The sequence below is a fragment of the Sceloporus undulatus genome, chromosome 8, assembly GCF_019175285.1.
Source record: "Sceloporus undulatus isolate JIND9_A2432 ecotype Alabama chromosome 8, SceUnd_v1.1, whole genome shotgun sequence".
NCBI classification, from domain to species: domain Eukaryota; kingdom Metazoa; phylum Chordata; class Lepidosauria; order Squamata; family Phrynosomatidae; genus Sceloporus; species Sceloporus undulatus.
Window position 1 is genome coordinate 38,912,994 of NC_056529.1, and position 19,291 is coordinate 38,932,284.

The 19,291-nt window shown below is 44.0% G+C and overlaps 1 protein-coding gene across 4 annotated transcripts in view; it reads right to left on the bottom strand.

Moving 5' to 3' along the window:
• Window positions 1-548: 548 nt before the first annotated feature.
• LMF1 (lipase maturation factor 1) overlaps window positions 549-19,291 on the bottom strand; it is a 92,898-nt gene continuing 74,155 nt past the window's right edge. For all 4 annotated transcript variants that reach the window (XM_042438530.1, XM_042438533.1, XM_042438532.1 and 1 more), the window contains 5 exons: window positions 17,723-17,897; window positions 13,955-14,108; window positions 10,945-11,128; window positions 6,949-7,061; window positions 549-1,360 (listed from right to left, as the gene is read on the bottom strand). In XM_042438530.1, the coding sequence (XP_042294464.1) occupies window positions 1,186-1,360; window positions 6,949-7,061; window positions 10,945-11,128; window positions 13,955-14,108; window positions 17,723-17,897 (801 nt within the window). In that variant the 3' untranslated portion in view covers window positions 549-1,185. The remainder of the gene's footprint in view (window positions 1,361-6,948; window positions 7,062-10,944; window positions 11,129-13,954; window positions 14,109-17,722; window positions 17,898-19,291) is intronic.

Below are 19,291 nucleotides of genomic sequence, written 5' to 3' on the forward strand. Positions count from 1 at the left end.
TGCTCAGTCTACATCAGCGATGTCCAAACTCTGGTCCTCCAGGTGTTTTGGACTTCAGCTCCCAGAAGCCTCAGCCACCTTGGCCAATGGTCTGGGATGCTGGGAACTGAAGTCCAAAACACCTGGAGGGCCAGAGTTTGGACATCACTGGTCTACATGGTCAAACCTGGCGTAATCATAAATGCATTTACTCAGTCTAATGTGTCCCAGTGACCGCTTGTGGGCTCCACATCAGTGACTTCTATTCTAAAGGAGATGCAGTGGTCACCACCTTGTTTCCATCCCTTGCCTACCATCTATTTTGTCATCATGATGGATCCTTGAGATACAGTGATTTTTGGCAATAGCACAGGACCATAGAGTTGGGAGATACACCAAGGGCCATCCAATCCAGCCCCCTTCTCCCATGCAGGAATACACAATTGATGCACTCCCGACAGATGGCCATCCAGCCTCTGTTTAAAAACCTCCATAGAAGGAGACTCCACCAGCCTCTGAGGCAGTGTCTTCCGCTGACAAACAGCTCTTAACACTGGGAATGTTTTCAGTATTTAAACATGGCTGTCATGCCACTTTATTAGTTTTTGCTTTGGATTTCTGGCAGACAGAGGGTACAATTTTGGAAAACTATTTACATAAAGCTATTGGAAAGTTTCAAAGACTCTTTGATTTTTAAAGAGTATTTGCAGTTCAAGATTTATTGGGTGCAAAATTTTGTGCAAAAAACAGCACTTTCTGCAGAGGAGTCCGCATTTTCTAACAGAATTTTGTTCGGTGAACATTTTTTCTGTTTTCTGCACAAAACAAACATGTAGGAATTATCCATAGAACATGTCCGCACTGCAAGCAAGATTTCTAAACACTGTCTGGGCGGCAATTTTGAAAATATTTTCCGCCTCTCTAATCCCTAACCAAGAAGGGTAATAAAGTATTATCATCATTATTAGATCATGTGAAACCCCTTTTCAAGGTGAACCTCTTCTTAGAACTCATAAACAAAACCTTATAAATCCAAGCCCATACATCCAACTCAACACGATGGGCAGCAATGCGTTCCATGTAAACCATCTTGTGCACTTTAGTGTAAAAATTATGAACCAACGAAGGGATATAAAAGGGAAAATAGTCCAAAGCAAGGCAGTCAACAGTCCTTGGACATGATTTGTGTCGACCTTTGTCCCGTCATCAGTTCTGCGTCGGGAGCGGCCAGTTTCGAGCCTTATAAAACTTCTTCAATCCCTTCAGATTGACTGGTGGGAAATAGGGGCCAATGCTCTTCCGGATCCACCACTTCCCATCTTTTGCATGGTTCCCTCCTGGCCGGCTAAACTTGTACCTGAAATGCTCACCTCGGACCCACCTGGAAGGAGCAGAGAGCAAAAAGGTGAGAACCAAAGCAGGGTATAATTTCAGGAACCCCAATTCCATGTTAACACTTACCTTTATTATCAAGAAATAATAGCCCTTGGGAAGCTATTGGTATTATTAGTCTACTTCTCTCAAAACAAGAAAGTGCCAAGAGAGGCACTCCTCAATCCCACAAAACACATTTGGAGGTTGCACAGACCACTGTTTTGGTTGACGCACACTTTCCTCTATGCAGCCCCCCTCTGGCAAATGGAAAGCATGCTGACAGGGAAGGGGAGGACTGACTGGAGGCTCTGTGGGGCTGCCCCACATGCTGTTCGCTGGAGAAATTAATAAAATAACCCATCATATAAAAATGTCTGAGTCCCATCAGGAGCTCAATGGGAGCCACCAGGCTTGGTTAGTCGAACACAAAAAAGGCTATTGAGTCTGGCAGTGGCTGGCGGAGGGGGCGGGTTTGCCCCCCTTTGCAACCCCTTCCTCCAAGGGTCGGTCCCTGAGGGATGCTATGGGCCTGGAGCTGTTGAGCCCCTCTGGCAAAAATAATGAGGAGAGACTTTACATGTTTGCAAGAGACCCCAGAGCCTTGCATCCAACAACCCGGCACTCAGTAAAGTTTTATTCAGAAGCTAGACAGGCAACCACTAAAAACCTTGCTGTTGTTCATCACCTTGGAGCTCTTCGCTAGGCATTGGATAGCAATGTTGGGATGTTGCGGGATGTCCATAAATATTCTAAATATTCAAACATGGCTATCACGTCCCCTCTTAACCTTCTCTTAGAATCATAGAATCATAGAATCATAGAGTTGGAAGAGACCACAGGGGCCATCCAGTCCAACCCCCTGCCATGCAGGAAATCACAATCAAAGCATCCCCGACAGATGGCCATCCAGCCTCTGCTTGAAGACCTCCAAGGAAGGAGACTCCACTACACTCCGAGGGAGTTTGTTCCACTGTCGAACAGCCCTTACTGTCAGGAAGTTCCTCCTAATATTGAGGTGGAATCTCTTTTCCTGCAGTTTGCATCCATTGCTTCGGGTCCTAGTCTCTGGAGCAGCAGAAAACAAGCTTGCTCCCTCCTCAATATGACATCCCTTCAAATATTTGAACAGGGCTATCATATCACCTCTTAACCTTCTTTTCTCCAGGCTAAACATACTCAGTTCCCTAAGACACTTCTCAGAGGGCTTGCTGGTGTCCAGATCTTCCACTATTTTGGTTGCCCTCATTCTGGGTATGCTCTATTTCGGCCACATCCTTTTTAAATTGAGGTGCCCAGAACTGCTGGCCAAGTCACATGCTCTCAGCCTCATGAGAAAGCAATGGCAAACCTCCGCGGAACAAATCATGGCAAGAAAGCCACATGATAGCTTGCCTTGGGGTCACCAAAAGTCAGAAACGACTGGAAGACATGCAACGACAAGCCCAGTTGCTGTCTTCACCATTATCCCCACCATGCTAATTTGGGGATGATGGAGGGTGGAATCCAATCCACCTGAAGCAAGGCTGGGTAGGGAAAGGCTGCAAAGGGTCACTATTAGGAAGATATTTTCCAGTCCCAAACAAACATTAACATCCTGGGAGTTAACTCTTCCTCTGTCCTTCCTTTTTAGAGGGGAAAGGGGAGACTTCCCTTAGTTTTCGTGTGAAGTTGATGGAAAAAACAGCTGTTAATGGTTTTGGGGGTATTTTTTTTGCTGTTGCAAGATGGAACATCGATTTGTCAGCGATGACAAAACAGAGGCTAATCTGCACAGCCAAGATGGAATCTGGGGAGGGAGTGTGCGAATACAAAATTGTAACAAAATACCGGTTGTTACGGCAGACGGAGCATTTATCGCGGGAACCTGTGTATCCCACAGAGACCCAGGAAGATGGGTCTCAAATAACTGGCTCCCCGATGGGATTTCTCCTTGTCAGTTTGCAGTCACAGTTAAGAGTCTGTAAGCTGGAGTTGCGCACTCATAACTAATTCATATTCATGAGCCTTACATCTTCAGTAGTGGAGGAAATATGTAGGTATTGGAAATGTCTCTCAATCCTGCCTTGCCAAGCAGCAGCCATGGTTAGCAATGGAGGTCTATTCTCCTGCTGCTTGGGATGTAGCAAACTGATGTTTCCAGCTCATTCCTGCCATGCGGAGGAAATGTGACAAGGCTCCTGCTTCTCATGTTTGCACCAGAGATTGCTGGTACAATGGAGTGGAAATGCCAGTCTGCTGCATCCCAGTTAATAGGAGAACAGGCCCCCATCGCACGGAGAGGGAGATGCTCAGCAAGACAGGATTTGGGTGGGATTGGGTCAGGAGATGTTACTTAGCCATGCAACTGAGGCAGTTGTGCAACTAAGTGGGTGAAGTATAGTAGGTGAAGAAGCAGGTGAAGTATGCATGTGTGTCATTCTGCAACAATCACTGATACAGATTGAGTCTCCCTTATCCATAATTCCAAAATATTCTTGGCAACTGCTCACATAGGGTGCAGCCACACTGCAAAATTAAAGGAGTCTGGCACCACTCATGTCTTATCCTACGAAACCCTGGGATTTGTCGTTTCGTGAGCTCTATGATAGGCCAGGCTGAATGCCTCGCCAAACTACAAATCCCAGGATTCTGTAGGATAGAGCAATTAAATGGTGTCAGACTGTTCCATAGTATGGCTACACTCCTATTGTCAAGTCTTTGCAAACGCTGATGGAGAAGACTGAGTAAAGTGGTCCCTCCACATTCGCTAGGGTTAGGGGTGAAGGACCCCCATGAATGTGAATAAACCACGAATTTAAAAAAAATACTATCCTTTTTACGTAAGAGAACACTTCTGTAGGAATCTCCAGGTCCTCCAGTGCAACTCTGTGGTCAACATCTGCCACAGGTTGATCATCGAATCATGCTGGAGGACCTACAAATGCCTAGAGGAGTGTTTTCTCTAGGAACGTCTAGATTCTCCAGAACAACTCTATGGTAAGCGTCTGGTAGAGTTGCGCTGGAGGACCTAGAGTAGAGAGAACATATTAACCAAAACTACAAATAATCAAATCCTCAAAAGTCAAAGCCGCAAATGTGGAGGGCTAACTGTATTGCACCTGAACCGGAGAGAGTTGTGTTCAAATCTGACACCAATCTCTCTCATCCTGACCCAGATTGATGTCAGAACCATACGAAACGGAAACAAACTTGCCTGAGTCCTATGGACAAAGGGTGAGATACAAACCCTATGGGGGGGGGGGGGAATCCCAAAGCAATTCAGGTGCCCCCTGATTTTTCTTCTTCCCCAGTGCGACAACCCACCGCAGTACTTCTGCTGTGCCCCAAATCCCTTTCTGCCCAAAGGGTCCCATGTGAGAGTGGCAGACGGGGATGCGGTCTCCTCCGGGCCAAAACCTAAGAAGGGTTTGTTTTGATATCCACATTCCGCAATTTCCTTCTTATGCCCAGGAGCAGCTGCAGGGCTAAGCTGGAGTGCTACCACCCGTCAGACCCCAATGACATCTCCCAACTGTGAAAGTGTTAAAAATTAGGAGCGATCTTGAAGCTGTTATGGCCGGGGCCTAAATCTTCCAGACAGCTGTAATTAGTTGCAGAGGGTGCAGCTGTCTCCCTGGAACAGATGAGAGGGGCTTATTATTTTTTGGGAGGGAAAAGACAAACACAGAAGCGTTACAGGCACCCAACCGGCGGAATGAGCTGCTCTGCAAAACAGCTGAAATGGCCGCTTGCACGGAATGCGAGGACTGTTTGTCAGAATATTAAAAATTGAGGGATGCCGGGACAATCGGGGAGCATTCACGCTGCTATTATTAATAACATTGACTCCCCCTTAACTATAATTCCATAATCCAAAATATTCCAAAAATATAAAATGTGTGGCTGAGACACCTTTGGTTTCTGATGGTTTGATGTACAGAAACCCTGTTTCAGGCACAACATTATTTAAAATACAGTGGGACCTTGTTATCCGCTGGGGTTTGGTTCCAGGATCTCCTATGGATAACAAAATCTGTAGATGCTCAGGTCCTATTAAATATAATGGCAGAGCAAAACGTTGTCCCTTATGGCAAAATCAAGGTTTGCTTTTTGGAATTTATACTTTTGTTTTGGAATATTTTCAAGCAGTGGATGCTTGAATCCGTGGATAAAAAAAATCCGTGGATAAGGAAGGCTGACTGTATTGTATAAAATGATCTTCTATGAATGGAACATAAAGGAATGTTGTGTTTAGACTTGTGTCCCATGTCCAAGATATCTCATTATCTGCATATATGCAAATACAATTATTCCAGAATCCAGATACATCCAAAATCCAAAACACCTCTGGTCTCAAGCATTTTGGGTAAAAGGGGTTCAACCTACAGTACTACTATATTTTTCCTGTGCAGAATGTAGTATTTCTGCACGTAAGTAAGCATGTAAAGATGTTTCCTGTCCAGAAAATGTAATTTGGGACTTACGTTGTACAAAAATTTGCACATTCTTGGTGTGTATAGCAAACGACATTTTCTGGAAAGGAAACTGCTTTTCCTGCACAGAAAGTGGTATGTCTACACAGATATCATATTGCCTGTGCAGAATATGATGTTTCCCATGCAAAGAATAATGTGTTTGTGCACACGATACAACCACATGTTGTGGCCCATGAAGACACCACCCTTGTATACGCTTGACTCTGGCTAGTAGTAGCTTCCCAGGGTCTCTTCCCATCACTTACTGCCTGATACTTTAGATAGGACACACCAGTGGCTAAACCTGGAATCTTGTATGGACAAAGTAGGTTCTCTACTGGAGATCTGGGTTCGAATACTGGCTTGGCCATGCAAACCCACTGTCAGCCATTTGCAATCCATGGGCCCATTGAGTTTGGGAAAATGTCTAACTCAATGTCATCCTCTTTTGGGTTCCTTCAAGATTTACTTTTAAGTAAGCCAATTCAGGATCGGTGCACAAGGAGCACAGAAGTGTCCCTCTCTTGGCTTGTATCCCGCAATGCTGAAAGGGAACACTATTGATCTCTTTCCTAATTGAAATTTAATTGTCTTTTCTCACTTAAGCAAAACCATACCGCTGTGGCTTCAGCTGCCTGCCGCAAGGGCAAGGCTAAATCACTTATTAATTCTCTTAGCTGAAACCGCCAGTGTTTTCAGATTTATGGTGACCAAAATGCTTTATGAACCATCGGCCGGGCCTCGTATGTTGTTCGCGGACATTTCGCAAACCTTGCTTTGCTTGAAGTCCAGTTTCACACTCAGTTGCTTTTGACTCCACAATGGCCTCATTTTATAAAAGCACGCACAAAAACACTCACCTGCTTTTCAGTTCACATATATCAAACTTGCAGCAGCAGCAGCAACAACAACAAAAAGCTTTACCTAATATATCTAGACCAACTTCTACATAAAGCAGACAGACACACCGGCCAAACAAACCCTTGCATATTGCAATGCTGCTTGAAAAAAAAGCCCCCAAGAGCCTTCCTTCATTTCTGCATGCACAATTTGAGCAAAGAGCACAGCTTGCTTCATGCAGGCAACATGTTGCTGACCTGTCTGCAATGAACATACAGGGTTTTCTTTGACTTGGGCTTACCTTGGTGGTGTCTTCCCTTCAAAGGGGTTGGATGCCATTAGAGACAGAACTTCTTTATCGCTGGCCAAAAGTTTCCCAGCTAAGTGGATTATCCATTCATTCTGTTCGTAGGTCTTTTGGAAGGGCATGGAGGGAAAGAGAAAAAAGGTTTAAAAGTCAGGAAAAGCAGAACAGCTTTGAATGCACTGGTAAAATATGGGATTTTGGCTCAGTCATTAAACGGAGACTGACATTAAGGAATCAGAAAACTATGGGTGCATCTACACAGTAGAAATAATGCAGCTTGATACCACTTTAAGTGCTATAGCTTCATCCTATGGAATCCCAGTTCTAGTTTTACAAGGTCTTTTGCTTTCGCTGCCAAAGAGTGCTGATGCCTCACAAATCTGCAAATCCCAAGATTTTGTAGGATGGAGCCATGGCACTTAAAGTGGTGCCTTCCTACGCCCCCTGTGTTTATCTACAAACCTTTCAGCAGTTGGATGGAAAACTGATTCCCCAGCAACAATATATTGAGGCGTGCCTTCCTTGTGCTGCCAACTCTTTTGGTCTTGAATGGACCATTAAGAGTGATTAGCTTTACAAAAGTCCTGCTTTCAATAGAGTTGAATGCTGCTCTGGAGCAATACAGCTGCCTGCATTTTTGGGGGATTCTCTTTGAGAATCATGCCTTTGGGAATTGTCACAATGAGTGCTTCACTTGCAAAATGTCCCACCACATTACTGTGGAATCTGCTCTGCACCTCTACAGAATGGACTTCATGGAAAAGACTGGGTTTTTCTTCAAAACTAGCAGCAGAGGCCAGTATAGGAAAGCAAAAGTCAAGAGCCATAGACCTGCAAGGCTGTGATCCCAGTTTAAAGGCAAAGAAAGTGACGCAACTATTCAGTATTAAGATAGTCAAATGCTTGTTGTGCATGTGGAAAAATGACAAGAAAAGTGTAGGACTTGACCAAGCAAAAGCTAAAAAAAAAAAAAAAATCACAGAAATATAAATGCATGCTTCTTAGTCATGCTCAAAATAGAGGACGTTTTGGAATTCCTCCTGGACAGAAGGATGAAATATGGGACATGTCCTGGAAAAGGAGAACATCTGGTCACTCTGACTCCACATCCTGCACCAGCATAACATACTTAAAATGGATTTACTGTATATACTCATATAATAAGTCTAGAAATGTTAGTCAAAAAATTGACCCAAAAAACTGAGTTGACTTATCCAGAGATCAATGTAAGCTATACTTTAACTCTTATTTTAAAAAAGGAACCATCCCCTGGTGAAAAGCAAGAGCGGAATATGTCCTGGAATGAATGACCCTCCCTCTACTCTCTCATCCAGCCAGCCTTTAGGGTTGGCACAAACAGTTATATCGGCTGGCATTTTGTAAGTTCCTTGGCATCATTTTCCTTCATCTTAGATCCTTGGTTACATGCCCCTAGCCTAGGTTTTATCCTCGACGTATCTGCAGGTCACATCAAAATCCATAATTTTGGTCCCAAAATTTTCCCTCAAGTATATATAGTAAATAAATTACCTGTTGCTCTGGATCAAGATGTGGAGCCCTCCAGTCCCACGCCACGATGGCTGTCTGCATGGGTGACCCGCTGGGCTATATGGCAGGCTGCCGCAAGATGCCATTCTGAGGTCAAAACAAGGTGCAAAGTATGTGCCCATCGGTTGGCATCTTGTTCTGACCTCAGAAGCAAGCGAAGGTGAGTGGCGGATATGTTGGGCAGCCCAACAAGATACCCATGCGGACAGCCACTGAAGTCAGAGGTAACGGGTGGAAAATTGGACACATGCTGGGCACCTTGTTCAGGGTCAGGATACGCCAGTCTGCTTCTGAAGTATTCTGGCCAGTGCATAAAATGCCTAGATTTTATGCATGTTAAAAAAGCCATAACTTTACTATTCACTTAAATTTGTTTCCAACAGGTGGCTTACTCCAGAAACCGCCAGCAGAATGTATTTCAACATCCTGAGCCCTGTACATTGTTCTGGGGTTGCTGATTATTTCAGTGAAAGGAAGGAGGAAACTTTGAAATACTAATGCAATGAGATTCCGGGCTATTAAACGCCAACATTGCCATATCAGCGGCCCTCCTTCTGCATTGTCTGAGCACTTAGAGCGGGCTTAGTTATTGTCTAAAACAAAAAAGGTGAAGGCAGAGCCCGCTGTGGAAGATAGGCAATCTGAAGAGGATAAGAAAATTTTTATCCTGTAACCTTGTGTACTTCAAAAGGGCCTTCTCCTGCATTAGTTTCTCTTCGGCAAGAAAGGCTGATGATTTAAAATGAGACTGCCTTGCCTTTGAGCCATTGTCTTTGCAGTTGACTTTAGCAAGCCCAAGATCAAGATACACCTCTGAAATGGGTCATAGTTAACAATACATTCAGCGTAGTTAGCAATACGTTCTCATTTATCCGCTTGACAGTTTGCAAACAAGATATGGAAAGAAGATCCAAAGGTGGTTGAAAAACCAATGTTTCTCAAGTGTCACGAAACTGTGACAAGGAGAACCCTGGACTGATGAGAATTTTCACAGTTTGGGAATTATTCTGTTCAAAATTTGTGTGCGGTTGTTTTGTGTAGAAAAACATGGTTTCCTCAAGGAAATGGCATCTAGTTGGATCAATCATGTCTTTACCAGCACTTAATAGAAAGACAGCAACTGAGATCTGACCCTCCCATGGGATGCCAAGATATTCAAAATGCAGACCTGTTTATAGGAACTGAAGAAGGCGGGATGAAAAGAGACATTTATATACCAGCTAATAAAATTACAGTAATACAAGCCCTTCTCTTGGAAAGCACTGTCCCGTTGCATGTAAAGCAATTAAAAGCATATCTAGGGCAGCAATTAAGTGGCGATCCACTAACAAATTACTCTTTGGAGCTCGCAGATCCGGCACGAGTCCGCAAGCATCTAAAATTTCGGATGTGCCAGCCATCCAAACACGTGAGACCTGAGGACCGCTCCCTTGGCCATGACAGGCTTTGGGTTTGCTCCTTTCAACACAATCCCGGCACTTCTCCGGTGGAAGCCTTGCCGATGGCCTCCGAAACTGGGGAAACTATTTCAGGAAGCAGGAGAAAAGTGTCGTGTATCAAGCAGTGATGAGGTGCAAAAACCAGCCTGTCGTGAGGAGCACAAAAGAGATGAGGAAGGGTTTCTCCCACAGGCCTTGTGTGGGTTTTGGCAGCTTTTCAGGTCCCAGATTGCCTCTGGTGTTCAAATGGCTGCATTCAACAGCCCCACTGGAGCAATGCCTGTCTAACCTGAATATTATTGTAGATGATGCTTGGAAGAGAGCGATACACTTGTAGAAGTGTTAAAGGTATCCTGGGCTGCATGCACAATGCAGGAATAATCCATTTGGATGAAGTATCATTAACAATGCATTGTGTAAAAGACTTCTTTTATCTCTCCTGACTCTCCAGTGGATGAGCCTGTTGAATTGTCAGTCATTGTCCACTTTCTCCTGTGTTGTTACTACCTGCTTTCAAGTTGACTACAATTTATGGCAACCCTATTAATGAAAGACCCCAAGACTCTCAACAGCCCTGTTCAGATCTTGTAAACTCAGGTCAACCATGTTTTTCCCTACTTTACCAAGCATTACCATTTTCCCCCAGTAACTCATATCATCTTAAGATTTGTCCAAAATACAACATCAGACTAGTCATTTTAGCTTCTAGTGAGAGTTCAGGCTTGTTGGACTGATTCAATTTGTCTTTACATTAGTCCCTGGTATAACTGCTAGCACCACATTTCAGCAGAGTTCTCTTCTTGTAAGCCTTCCTGACTGATTTGAATTTGGGCACAGGAATGTGTGGCTATCCATACAATTTGAATCCTATTTATTTCAGCAGTGAAGCTAGCTGCTAGCTTTGTCCTCTTATTTTGCAGTATCTCCTCACTTTTCATCTTTGCGTTTCCAACTCACACCTGACTAGAGATGCAGACCCCATTGCAAAACTGGACTCACTTACCTGAAATGCAGCGAACCACATCAGCCAATCCAGGCGATAGTGGTATGGACTGATCAGGCAGGGTCTCCGACGCAGGTCCCCAGGTTTGCACTTAAATTCGTACTCTTCCCAAACTGCAGCAGGGTCATTGGGATCCACGCTAGATGTCCCTTGAATTATAACCTCTGTCCTTTCTTTAGTGATGCTGCAGAAAAGAGTCCAAACTTATTTTTCCATATAACAGTGGTTTAAATATCATGGCTGGCATTCTGCTTCAGGCTTAGGGCTTTGTAAATGTGGGCACAAATTTGGGCTGAGTAGTTGTTTGTGGGTTTTTCAGGCTCTGTGGCCATGTTCTAGAAGAGTTTATTCCTGACATTTCGCCAACATCAGTGGCTGGCATCTTCAGACGTCAGGAATAAACTCTTCTAGAACATGGCCACATAGCCTGAAAAACCCACAAAAAACTATGGATGCCGGCCATGAAAGCCTTCGACTTCACATTGGGCTGAGTAGTTTCGTAATGTTCATATTCAGCGCAGGGCTGCTAGGATGCTACAATGTGCAGGTGTCCATTAAGCAATGGTAGCCAGTAGTGCAACTGATGTACCATGGCCCAATGCTTAATGAGCACCAATGTGTATTGGGGCACTTCCCATTGTGAATATGGACACTGGATATGAAGTGCCAGAGCACAAGTGTGCCTGAATGTACAATGAGCATTTGAGCACTCTTGCCAATGTTCAGATGTGCATCTTTGCAATTCACTAACAAGGTTTTGTTGAATTTCTGCAAGGTAGCTACGGATTATGTCCTTCCCAGTAGGCTCAGGCCAAACTGCTGCACCCTCGGCTCACTGGCAACTTCTTCCTCATCCATAACTTTTGCTGTCTTGGCCACACTCTGGTGTTGGTTGGCCTGGTTTTCATCTGAGAAATGCTGGAGGTTACGTTCCCACTCTTGGATTAGGTGGCAGTTTGGCCTGATTCAACAATGTCATCCTCACCTTTTACTGGACCAGTGCCTCCTGGTTTAAGAGCAAGTTCCCAACTGGTGCTAGATGTTGGCAGTTAAACATGCCACAGGCAAAAATCCCTACCCAAATCTCAACATATTCTCATAGTTTCCAGCCAGGACTCCCGTTGCTCAACTGGCTGAGTTTCGAGAGGCAGCCCATTGCCTGGCACTTACCAACACGCTGTAAATCCGGGACACCAAATTACTACTAAAAAGCCCGCTCCTACTGTGCTATTCGAAACATGTCAACCTTCACATAATCATATATTCATTATGAGCTGCAATCCTCTTTTTATTGGTTTACATAGGCTGGAATTACAAACATATTATAGCAGCGCTCTGACACACATTCACAGGGTTCTGGCAACCATCAAAACAGAAACCCTCCAAGACTTGAAGAGAGACAAAATGCAGGAAGGGTGTCTTGGTTGGGGGAGAGATTTGAGAAACAACAACCCAAGGAAAACAATCTAGCACTGTTCCAAAGACGCCAAAATCATCCAAAAAGTCTATGGGTGAAAAAGGGTTCAATGGAGATACAGTGTGCCTGCGTCATACGCGGTCACGGTATACACGGGTTTGAGCATATGCTCAAACCAGTGGAGAGCCGCGCAGGAGCACGCGGGGTGCAAGGGGCTGTGCGTCCCATTCACTTGAATGGGACGCGCGCCCATGGCACACGTTCACTGCTGTGCCACTGCACTGCCACACCGCCACGCCACTGCATGCACGAGCCCCATTCAAGTGAATAGGGCTCGAGCATATACATTTTTCGGCTTACGCGGGGGGGTGAACGGATCCCCCGCGTAAGCCAAGGGCCTCCCCAACTCATTATCAGTCTGAATATGGTACAAAAACATCTTTAAAAAGACCAAGGTTATGCTCAGTGAAGACTACACAAAACCATCAAGGATGGCTGGAAAAAATTACTTCATACATAAACGGAGCAACCAGGGGCATCTCTAGGGGTGTGCGCGGGGTACAGACGCACCAAGTGACACCTTAAGAGGTGCATGTGACATCATTGCATCCCAAACATCTACCTTTTGACAGAAATGGCTCATGGTGTTTGCCTCCATCCCTTTAAATCACTGAAGAGATGGTGTGAATGGGGTGAGGCTTAATGGGAGGAGATAGGAACGGCCCTAGGTTTATCCTAGGATTTTGTGGTTTCACAAGGTCTTTTGCCTTCGCTGCCAAATCAGTGCTAGTGCCTTGCAAAACTATGAGTCCCAGGATTCTGCAGGATGCAGTCATGGCGGTTAAAGTGGCATTGAATAATTTGCAAACTAAGGATGGAAAGAAGATTCAAAGATGGTTGAAAAACCAATGTTTCTCAAGTGTCAAGAAACTGTGACGTGAAGAACCCTGGACTGGTGAGAATTTTCAGTTTGAGAATTATTCCATGCAAAATTTGTGCGCGGATGTTTTGTGTAGGGAAACTATGCATTATTTCTACCGTCTAGATGCACCCTTGGTCTGAGGAGGGGGAGCTCTACCTCACCTGCTGAAGAACATGGGGTTCAGAATGTTTAAACCGTTGTTATTATTGCTCTCAAAAAGTGATTTCTTTATTTACTGTATTTAGCAACTGCTCTTGAATATACTGAAATCTAGTGTGATGTAGTGGTTTGAGTGCTGGACTACAAACCTGGAGATCAGGATTTGATTCCCAGTTCAGCCATGAAACCCACTGGGTGACCTTAGGCAAGTCACATGCTCTCAGCCTCAGGGGAAGACAATGGCAAGCCTCCTCTGAACAAATCATGCCAAGAAGACCCCATGATAGCTCCTTCTGAGGGTCTCCATGAGTTGGAAATGACACACAACAACAACAACAACAACATGAATATACTCAAGACCTTAAACCTTGCTGGGGGGAAATCTGTCTATCCAACCAACTCATCCTGGCTCAAAAATGTCCCTCTGCACCAAGTGAAATGACACCGCAAAAGATGGGGAGAGTCGGAAAGGTGGCAGCTTGGTGTCCCCCCCTTCGCTGGCTGAATCTTACCTTCCAAATGCTCCATAGGTGTTGACTATCCTGAGAGGATTGAAGGAAGTGTTCATGACTTGCTGGGAGCTCAGCAAATTGACAACCACCGGGATGCTGAGGAAGGTGATCAGGAGCCCAAAGGATATGTTCACGACTTTGCGGATGTAGCTGCCTGTGGAAAAGGCAAGAGGAAAGCAGAGGTCCTGGGACTCTGAAAGACAGTATTTCCCTATACAAGCTTGCCTAAGTCTTACGTTGTTTGGAAGAAGTCTTTCTCACAGTCCCACCATTGTCAGTGGCTCAATGCTGTGGAATTCTGGAAATTGTTGTGTCACCAGAGCCCTCTGACTGGAAAGGCTAAATATCTCACAAAAGTACAATTCACATAATTCCATAGCATTGAGACGGAGCAGTTAAAGCCATGTCAAAGTGGATTATTTCTGCAGTGCGGATGCAGCCCTGGAGTAACAAAAACGGCCCCTTCTTCTCCTACTGTGCAACATCAAAACCTACTATTTTTCAAAACCAGAAATGAATATTTTGGGATTCTGGGGCATTTATAACAGTCTGTGTGGCTCCCTAACCATGCTAAAGTTACCCCAATGGAAATAGGGAAGAATGCTACACCAAAAGCCCTGTGACTTATCACAACACTTGCAAGGTTACAGGTGTATCCTCACTGCAGACACAAAGCAGTCTGATACCACTTTAAGTGCCGTGACTCTATCCTACAGAATAAGGGATTTGTAGTTTGGTGAGGCACCTGTAGAATGGGTCACAGCAGTTAAAGTGGGGCCAAACTGCTTTATATCTGCAGTGTGGACATATCTGACATTTTCTCTCTCTTTTTGTCTTCTGCTCCTCCTTCCCGACTGCTTTGTTAACTGGCTTTTGAAATTTAGACTGTAAACTCCTGAGGGCAGGGACTTTTCATTTGTACCCAGCTTCTGCAAAAAATAAAATAAATTAGCTTTTTCTGGAAAGTGTTGCCAACCTCGCCACACATCTGTGTATCAACGGAATAACTAGTATTTGGCAGCCCAGGAATTTTGTGGAGCAGAGATCCTCATTTCCTCTTGACCACCATTTTAAGGAGTCCTTTGGTGACCCAGATTCCTCCCTTGGCCCAATAGGGAAACAAACATTTGCTTATTTTAAAAAGAAACGATTGGGGGAGAAAAGTCTCAACGTTACCCTTTTCAGCCAAAGAGCTATGCCATATCTTTCTGAAAATCTACTTCTCTCTAAATAGTCTGGAAAGAGGCTAAAAAGAAGAATGTTGAAAATGCAGCTCCATTAATAACAAAGTCTTCACATGTTAAAAGAAAAGCATGGCTAGCTTTGGAAGAATACACTTGCTTGCTTGCTTCTTTCCCTAAATGTCCCCCAAAATGATTAAGTTGTTCACGAAACAAAGCCTTGAAACAAAGCCACCAGAAAACCCATGTTCATAAATTTTGGCATCAAGATACAAGTTGAGTCTCCCTTATCCAGAAACCTGAAATCCAAAATACTCCAAATTCCAAAAATTGTCCACATGGGTGGCTGAGATAGTGACTCTTTTGCTTTCTGGTGATTTAACGTACACAAATTTTGTTTCATGCACAAAATTATTTTAAAATATTGTATAAAATTACCTCCAGGCGATGTGCATAAGGTGCATATGAAACATAAATGAATGTTGTGTTTAGACTTGGGTCCTATTGCCAAGATTTCTCATTACGTATATGCAAATACAGGTATTCCAAACTCCAAAATACTTCTGGTCCCAAGCATTTTGAATATGGAAGATTCAACCTGTAGAGGCCATTTTTAGTGCGCTTAATGTTGTTGGAATGAGAGGTGGTGCGAGTGATCCAATAAAAGCAAAGAACACAGTGGATGGCAGGAAAACTTTCCCACCAGATCGTATAAAATGGGCAAAGAAATGGGAGCCAGCACCAGCTATCCTGTTCAAAACTCCAAGAGCTATTGGCTGTTAAGATGGCTGGCTTCAACACATTCACATGCGTTTTGGCACAGCTGCTGCTACTAGCGTTATGGAATATTTATGAACACTCTGACTTCTCAAGTGTCAGCGTAAAAAAGTCTTGGGGCAGATGAGGATGTTTGCATTTTGCGCAAGGAACGACTTGCCAATTCTTTCCAAATCCATCTAAGCCAGAGGTGGGCAACTGGAGAAGGTTCAAGGCCTGCATTAGACTTCCAGAAAACCTTGGAGGGCCGTAACCTTATCCATCGGATCTTCTCTTGCAAAAGGAAAAGGGTCCTTTTTTCTCCACTAATCCACCTCCCAAATGTCCGCTAGAGGAACTTTCTGAACCCGCAGAGGACATTTTGAGACCAAAAACCTTCTTTTACAGAATTTTGTTTTGACCCAAACATTTGGAAATGCCTCCCACACCCTCGAGATATATATCTGAGGTATTTTAGAGCAAAAAAAAAAGTGACCCTATAGGGCCTTCGGGGCACAATAATGGACTTTCTCTTTTATTGCTTTTGATGATGATGATGATGATGATGATTTTTTTGACGTTTCCCCATGCATGCAAACTGACTCAGGAGGCCACAGTTTGTTGAGATCTTGGGCTTACATGAGCAGCTTTGCGTACAGTAATGGAAACAGGAAAGGATGTTGTCAAACATCAGACACATAAGCAAAGCATGACCCTTCCTATGTCCTGAGATTTTATTTTTTAAAAAAATTAAAGACCAACACAAATAGTTCATCTCCCCTCTCTGCAGGAGAACGGCTGCTGTTTAAACCTACTCCAAAGCCCCGATAAACTGTTTAGTCTAAGAATATTTTGGGAGAAGCATCTGATGATGATTCCCAAATGAGGTCCCCTTGTACACATTTGGGAAAATTGGAGAGGTATTTCCGAAGGGCCAGATGCATTACATTGAACGGAAACCAAATGAGAGAGGAATTCAGTTAATATAAAAATCGACATATGTTTTAGACCGGGATGTTTCAAGAGGAACATCTTTACTTCCCAGACTCAAATAACTGAGATATATATACACACACACACACACACACACACACATATTGTGTCCAAAGGGTCATGCAGTAGAGGAGTTATCATCCAGCTTTCACAAAATGTAGCAGAGGAGGAACAGTAGCCAAGACAGCCATAGGACATTGCTAAATGGAGGATGTCTCGAAATTCTGGACTGTTTTATCCTTTTGTTTATTTTAAAAAGGCTAAATTCCCAACTCTCAAGATTCGCAAATGAAAATTGTAAAGGGATATGGCGAGACAGGGAGCCCATTGACGGGTTTTGCCTATCAATAGAAAGGTGCAAAATAGTAACGAATTGAATGCAAGGCAGCAGCAAGATGGACATGACATTGTGTGCCTCTGCTTAAAAACCTCCAAAGAAGGAGATTCCACCACACTATGAGGCAGCATTTGTAGGAAAGGCTAAATATCTCATCAAACTACAATTCCCAGAATTCCATAGCACAGAGCCATGGCAGTTAACATGGTGCCAAACTGGATTATTAGGGCAAATATAGCTTCAGACTAGCATAACGAGAGCAGGCTACAATCAATTAAAAACTTACTGATGCAATTTTAGGGAAACACTGCTCCCCAAAGCTACCCCAGTAATGCTGCAAACCAGGAATATTATGTATTTGGGGGGATCTCACATTGCCCCTTTAAAGTACAGTCTAAAACCTGGAGTGGATCCACTGCCACATTAACATGGACGCCATGAGATCGGAAACCAATGGAAGCAATTTATGGCTTAGTTTCAAGAGAGGAAAAAATGACTTACTATATTGCAAAGTCGATGTTTTCCCTGCTGCTTGCATCTCCTGGACTTGGTCCTTTGTGCCTCCTTTCTTGGAGCTGAAAAGGAAGGCCAAGGAGGCGTCATCAAAACAGGCGATGCTGGGCACAATGGTCAACCAGTTGAGGAAGCTCAGGTTCCCACTGATGATGAGGAGAACCTAGGAGCAACAAGGAAAGGGAAAAGTGAGTTTGTGGGAGGCGGGTAGAGAAGTCTGGTCGTGTTCAAATACATGGTTTGGATCCAGGATAACTATGGGATCAGAGAGCTCCAATGTACGTTGTATGTTCATTTGTTGTTGTTCCCTGCCACAATCCATAGGGAGGAGCAGGTAGGACATCATGATGATGATGATGATGATGATGATCGCAACAATAACAACTACTCAATGAATCCTATTGTGGGTGAAAGGTGGGACATAAATCCTTGGATCATGTAGATACAGGGCAGTTTTATTCCCTGCAATACATTCAGATCTTCACAGGGTTCAGAAAATACCCCCCGATTAAGACATTTCACAAAAGCGGTTTTCACCCGCCAAGGTGAAGGTTAAGCAACCCACGCTATTAATATTTCCCAATTAGCTACTTTGCTAGGAAATCTCACATCTCTTATTTAATTCGAACCCCGCACTCCACTTTATAATATTGAGGCAATTTTAGGAAAGCAGTTCCCTGGTTTGCCACTTCTGACACAGGATCACTTTACCACTTTATGCAGAGTTAAAGTGGGTGGTCCATTCTGTTTTCTCAGGTTTTTTATTTTTGAATGGGGGGGGGTAATGATTCACATCCCTTTATTGCTTGGAAACCAGAAGGGCAAGAATCTTATTCCTACCAGCTGTCAAAAATAAAATGAAATGAAATGAAAATAGGATTCCAACCTAATCCAAATCTGGCCTCTGAAAATGTTTGAAATGAAGGTGGACTGATGAACCTGACGCATTCTCTCTGAGCAGATGTTCTTTGGCTTGAAGCATATTTTTTTCACTGTCCTCTTTTGGGGTTTTCATGGTATTTCCATGCCATTGTTCAGCCTTGTCCAGAGATGGCAGGTGCACCAGGAGAAGTTAGACGGTGCCATGCCAAAGTCTTTCCAAACAAGGCTTTTAGGGGTGAAGGGTTTCGTCATCGGAAGGGTGGTGAATGCGCTCTGGGGTTTATCCTGATCTTTCCAAATGCTATCCAAGGTGCTGAAGCTGTTTTGGGGAGTGGGTTCAGGACACCTTTAAATTTCAGCCTAAAAGCATGGATCAGATGTCATGTTGCCACTGACATGGAAGTCATTGCTGTGGGATCCCAATCTTGGCCACACCGTGTCTCCAAAACCCAAGAGGCATTCCTTCCTGAGGCAGGGAAATGAAATATAGAAATGGAGAACACAGTAATTCCAAATAATTATTTGCAATAACTCCAAAATGCAATAATTCCAAATTATGGCTAACAGCGTGGGAAGCTTGTCACCAGGATGGGAGTCCCTGAGGCAAACAGGATGCGTGGCTGGATTTCTTTCGTCTTGCCCCGATTCCCCCCCCCTTCAAAAACACCCCCAATG